Source organism: Priapulus caudatus, unplaced genomic scaffold, assembly GCF_000485595.1.
Source record: "Priapulus caudatus unplaced genomic scaffold, Priapulus_caudatus-5.0.1 Scaffold440, whole genome shotgun sequence".
NCBI classification, from domain to species: Eukaryota; Metazoa; Priapulida; class Priapulimorpha; order Priapulimorphida; family Priapulidae; genus Priapulus; species Priapulus caudatus.
Window position 1 is genome coordinate 6,377 of NW_014577501.1, and position 6,459 is coordinate 12,835.

The 6,459-nt window shown below is 40.1% G+C and overlaps 1 protein-coding gene across 1 annotated transcript; it reads left to right on the top strand.

The window, feature by feature from the left end:
• Positions 1–1,248: 1,248 nt before the first annotated feature.
• Positions 1,249–6,181, top strand: LOC106810431 (DNA-directed RNA polymerase III subunit RPC5-like; the record flags this gene model as incomplete). The annotated part of the gene is given in 8 exon segments (XM_014813785.1): positions 1,249–1,326; positions 1,469–1,670; positions 1,927–2,031; positions 2,424–2,584; positions 2,955–3,082; positions 3,321–3,412; positions 5,637–5,839; positions 6,110–6,181. Coding segments are annotated over 8 exon segments (1,041 nt in total), but the record flags the coding sequence as incomplete, so codon positions are not given.
• Positions 6,182–6,459: the final 278 nt, after the last annotated feature.

Consider the following 6,459-nt stretch of genomic DNA (forward strand, 5'->3'; position numbering starts at 1 on the left):
TGCATAATGCAAATTATTGCAATCTAGTGCCGAATTTCAGCGAAAAAAAATGCCAAAACAGGCATTATCTAGAGACGAAATAGTGCAATGGTGCAGAATTGCGGAAGCTTACTGTTGTACACCTCCTATAGAACATTTTATGCCAGGTTTCGTAACTACACCTGTTCCCCAATGCTTCCACGAAAAATGTCTCACAAAATGCAGAATGATCGGGCTTTTTAACACTTATTTATCTACCTACCTTTTTGAACACTTTCCACAACATTACACCCTGTATTTATGCATTTATTCCTCAAAGTGCTAGCACTAGTATACTTGCTTCGTTTTCAAATGCTGTTGTGTACATGCGTGACGTCACCCGAAATGTAATAGGCTGCATCATAGCTGCCCATGTGTTTTGTCTACACATGGAATATGGCGGCATTGGGGGACAGGTGCAGTTACGAAACCTGGCATAAAATGTTCTATAGCCATGTGGCAACTGTACGCGGGTTATAGTACTAAAGCTAATCAACCGCATGTTGAAGGAGTTATGGGATGTTGAAAATTAGCTTCAGCTTTGAAGGCTTGTTGGGCCCGACGTGTGTTAAAGGTCTGGGGAGGAGTCTAGCTCGACGAGGCTGTGCGACTGATTGTCTATACACCTATGACTGATGGTCTTCTAACCCTAGCCAGACCTTTTCTTGGAGCTAGGGAGGACCCGTATATATGCCTGTTACTGTACAGGGCATGAAATTCAGATTTTTTTGCACTGGCATAGAGGGCTGGTAACAGCAGTTTTTGACCAGCCCTCATCATAATTTACCAGCCCTCACAAATTTTTTTTTTTCAAAAATAAAGATCGTGAATGATGTCCGAAGTGTTTTGGCCAATGTCATGTTTCACACTTGCATTCTTGATTCCAAATGTGTAAAATGTTGATAAATTATGGCGTGATATCATTCAGGTAAAACAGCATTGTAGGCTATTTGCTAATTAATGCTATTTATAAATACAAATGTAGGTACTCGCTAACACGGCTGAACCCACCGGCTCGGAGGGCCGGTGTTTTGACAATGTTACTGGCCCTCCAAATAATTTGTTGGCATATGCCAGTGGGCCGGTGCTAATTTCGCGCCCTGTATATATATATATATATATATATATATATATATATATATATATATATATATTATATACATATATATATTTATATAATTATTTTAGTGTGGGCTACAATTCATGTGTCTAATCAATATTATTACTTAGTATCCAGTGAGACCGGCCACTATGCCATACGATGAAGTAGAGGTTATTGGAGTGAGGATGAAGCCAAAACAGCAGAAGGTGAACACATATGTTGAAGAGAATCATTCCAGGGAAGGCTTAACATATTCAGAGCAACCTAAATGTTCCCAACAGTATCTATACCATTTAAAATATGTAATAATTCCACTAGTTTTCACTGTAATTATATAAATATGTTTAGGTGGAATTGGAGCTGGGCATCAACACACGCAGTGTAAACTATTCACACAGCAAGGGAGAGCAGATAGCACTGAATGTAGATGGTGCATCACGAGGGTCTGAAAGTGCCTACTTTGCCAGTGGTATCATGGACAAGCAACTCCTGGTCTCCTCCTCTGTCGGCAATGCTTCGCTGCAGTATGCAGCTGCTGTCTTCAGAGATGGTATGTGTGTGTTAGAGCAAAATGTAGGATTGTTTACCTATCCCTGAAATGTTGTAATCGATAAAATAAGTAATTTGATTCTGCATTTTCTTTCTGGACGTTGTTAGAAGTATCTACTACCATAATCACACATGAATAGTTGTTTATATTCTGGTATGCTATTTGTCAAAAACGGTTAGGCTTGTAACTTTGCGGAAAATGTTTTGTCCTATTAAGCCATGTAAAGTTGATATCATGTTGTTCTTCATTTATTCAGATGAGCTCCATCTAACTCCTGTCCAAGGTGTCATCCAGCTAAAACCCAACTTTAACTACTTTGATAAAGCTGACAGTAAAATGAAAGAGTCAACAGCTGATGATGGTTGGTAAAAACAGTATAGTAGAATAGCCCTTGATGTTGATAATCATGCGTATTGTTCATTCTATATGGGGGATTTTTGTGTAGTTTTCTAACAGTCAGGTAATTTCAGTCGAATTCAGTCCGTTCCCTTTACTAACTTAAAATCTGCTATTCCTTAATGCAATTAAATAAGCCAAGATATAACGACAATGGTTGAACAGTAGTCAGTAGGATAGCACTCTGTGCCATATCTTTGCTTTGGCCAATTCCAGTCATATGATGATATAAATAATATGTATAATAATGATGGTGATGATGGTTATGATAATGATGATGATTGTGATAATATAAGTAGTATAAATAATGTTCATGGCAGGTGTGCTCATGATTTTGTCGATTTCATTTTTCGTCAGGTGAGTCATCGCAGGAGGAAGATGAGGCGAAGCCTGTTATGGTGAAGTTTGCGAGAGCCGAGTCGGAGGCTGCGAGAGCAAAGCGGATGCAGTCATACGAGTATCTGCAGCAGCAGAAGACAAAAGAGGCATGGCTGGATCTCAACTACCACACAATTAATGTACGCATCCCTGTTCACATCACCGGCGAGTGTTTTATCGTAGAGATGGCCCTGTGTACAAGGAGTAGCTTATAACTCTTATAATGTGAGCGTCGGCGAAATTTGTCATTTGCTAAAGAGCAGCATTTAATCGTAAAGATAAGCTGTGTGTATGAGGAGTCGTAGGTAGAAATGCATGCAATGATGAAGTTTAGCTAGTTAATTATTACTGAATTGCAACATATGCACTAGGTTTATAATTATTTTGTTCATGGCCAAAGTTATTTGGTTCTTTCGGCTCACTGTTGTTTGTTCGATTGCAGTGATGGGTGTGTGATTGGTAGATCATTTCTTGACACAGTTGCGCCCTCTTTGTTTTATTGTTTTGCAGGCCGAGCTCAGTGAGATGGAGAGGGAGCAGCTGTGTTCAAGGAAAACAGAGGTGGAGGCATCTGAGCTTCATCTCAACCAGAGACAATACCTGGCGCTTCTGACCCCTGAACTGGCAAAGGATGCGAGGTAACGGGCGTAGATTGATACGGTAGATTCTTATTGGCGTAGGTAGGATGCTTTGATTTTGCTCTTCAAAAACATAGCATGCTACACTGTAACACATGGTACATATAGAAAACAGTAAAATAATGCAATTTTTATGGTAAAAGAAAGAAAAACTAATGAAAAACGAGTGGTATTGGTAGCGTGTGTAGTGAAGCGGTTATTTCTTCACCATTTTTAATTCAGGGTTATTTTGTTTCAGTGTGAAGCCAGCATTACCAAATAATGTGCTGTCTATGACTCAGTTAAAGACCATGCCTATGGGTGATCAGATCAAGGCTCTCCTCCTTAATGGTACTGATGAGCATGAACATATATTCATACTTTTACATATATAGTTATGAATAATGTATTATCTGTAGACGTGAATGTGTATTATATCAAGAGCTAATAATACGTTAGGCAAGGCTCGACACTAGCGGTGGCCCGGGGCCACCAAAATTTCAAAAAGTTAAAATTTGGTGGCCCGATCGGGCCACTAAAATTTCAAAGTGTCTATGTGATAAAAATAATTGTTTCTTACGTGCTAATCTCATTCAAAAGAGAGCGAGCAATTCGCGGAGCGAGCGTGATCAAATGAACACAAATCAGCAGACACGGCGCCGGTCGCAATTTGCACTACACTGTACTGCACTGTACTGCACTGTATGTAATGTATATTGCTAGCTAGCTGCGCTGGAGCTCTAGCTCTAGCTGCATGCATGCAGGCTGTACAAAATAATTCATATATATCCATGTGCGCACGTGCACTGTTTCGGATCCGAAGCGAAACTGCCAGCGTTCGAAAGTTCGTGTGCGAAAGTCTGCGCCGTGCAGTCACATATTTTGGAACAGTCCATTTTCATGAGGGGGTAATTTTTGCACACACAAAATTTCCCTTTTTATCGATTCAAATCTCAAAGGATGAATTTTGAGGGGAAATTTTTTTTTTTGTAATTTCATGCTTTGTAAAAGAGCGATTTAAAGGTAATTTTAGGCTTAAACAATTTAATGATATTAGCTTACGCGCGATACATCACCCCTCATCATATTTTTCTTTGTTCTTTTTTCGGGCCACCAGATTTCATTTTTGGGCCACCAAAAATTGAAAATCAATGATTCGGGTCACTTAAAAAACTAGACAGAGGGCACTCACGGAGAGTGCATACCTCCGCGAGCATGTAACATGTATGTGCTCGCTGGTGGCGGCTGCTGACTGACTCGCCTGCTGCTGCCTCGCCGCTCACTGGTGGCTGCTGCTGACTCGCCACTCGCTGACTCGACGCGCTATCGATCGACGCGCTATCGATCGCGCCGCCCGCTCGCTGACTCTGGTTTTAGTTGCAGTTTCTAGTAGTTCTAGCTTGTAGTAGTAGAATCGCTGAAATATAGATTGTTGCGCGCAAGCGAGCGAGCTGCTGCTGACTCGACGCCCTAAGGCAAGCTGGTGCTGAATCGATCGCTGCTGGCTCGCTGCTGGCTGCACACACACACGAAAACACACACGAACACATCACATGAGAGGCATCACATTACCTCCCTGCAACTCCGTTTCGCGGAGGTAAAAAGTTAGTGTGGAGCCTTGCCTTAGGTATACCTTAGGTATTATTAGCTCTTGATTATATGTAGATATAGGCAGGTTCTATATTAGGGGTGTAACGATTCACCGATTCAACAATCTATGTGAAGTTCAAATTGCAATGTTGATTAATTGGAAACGGAATACACCAGTGTCACGGATGTTTATAACATGGTAACCAGGTTTGAATTAGCAGACACCCAAATCGCATGTGTAGATATGTTATGGGCATCCTACGTTCTACTTAAATAGTAACCACAACGATTCCAACCGTTGGAAATCTACTCAATTGATCGGGAGTAAGATAATATAGGAATATATCCTATATTATCTTACTCCTGAATTGATGGTGGCATCAACAAAGCTTCTATCCACTTCCTATCCATGCCTTGCGAAAACTTACCTGTGTATTCCAGATACATCTGTCCCCACTCAACGTGTTTTCAACTGCCGGGATATTGTAACAGTGAGATAAAATTTTGGCACTGTTAAGCCATTGAATTTGTAAATTCTTTAGTTTGTAAGGGATTGTACTAGCATAATTCGAAACAAAATACCAAGGATGCAGTACATTTTATTTCATATACTGTATGACAAATTTATCATAGCATACAATTTACAATATCTCTGTGACTGTCTTTGTATCATGCTACGTATTGTATCGTGACCTGTGTGTCAAGATATGTATTGTATCGTGACCCTAGTGTATCGTTACACGTCCATTTTATATTTAATTATGAGTGTGTATTATATGTAGTTAATTAATATGTAGTTTATCTGTGTGCATATGTTCATGGTGTTGCAAGTGACAAGTTATACATTGTCATCATTGTCCACTTTTGATAGATATTAAACAATGCTATTTGCATGTCTGCTCAACAACATCAAACGTCCCTATGATGAAGTGACTGAATTGCTGGTAACCTATATGCTATTATTATGTTTTATTTTTGTTTGCAGCTAAAGTTATCCGGTTTACTCAGCTCATTCAGCTGTTACCACGTGATACAGACCCCATGTCAATATTACGATCACTCCAGCAGGTTGCAGTGCTCGTACAGGGGTGTTGGGTGGTAAAGAGTGAAATACTGTATCCTAAGGATACGTTCAGCTCTCACAGTGGCGTGTCTGCAGAGATTCTGTGCAGAGCCCGAAATTTTGTGGTACGTGGATACTATGTTATGTTTGTTTTATGAGTGTTAGTTTTCCAAAGGATGGCACTAGATCTAAAGATATATATTTAGATATACTTTCTATATTTAGCAATATGCCCATCATCAGGTCAAAGTTATGATGGAATTGCTGTGATACACTGAGATTTACTAAGAGTATCTGTAATTTAAATTTTAGACATGATATATAAGAAACCAAGATAAGATAGCAGCAAATGCATATTATATAAGTTAATGAAGAAACATGTCTTCTAATTACAGATGTGGAAATTTACACAAAATAGATCTGTAACGAGACGAGAAATTACCTCTGTGATTAAGGTAAGTCAGTAGTAGGTATCTGATATTGTGGTTATCTTGGTGGATGTGTTCTTGAGGCAGCAGATTCGTAAAATGTATGTTGTAGTTGAAGTAGGTGGAGTGTAGGTACATAAAACGATTAAGGTAGGTGTGTAGGTGGGGTGTAGATACATGATATCATCAATTGAGTTAGGTAGAGAGAAGATATGATGTGGTTAACGCTCCCTACGTACACACGCACAGCCCCACGGCGAGCGCTCCGCCTACGTACACCGGCGAGAGGGCGCTGCAGCACGCAGCCCGGCCCACCG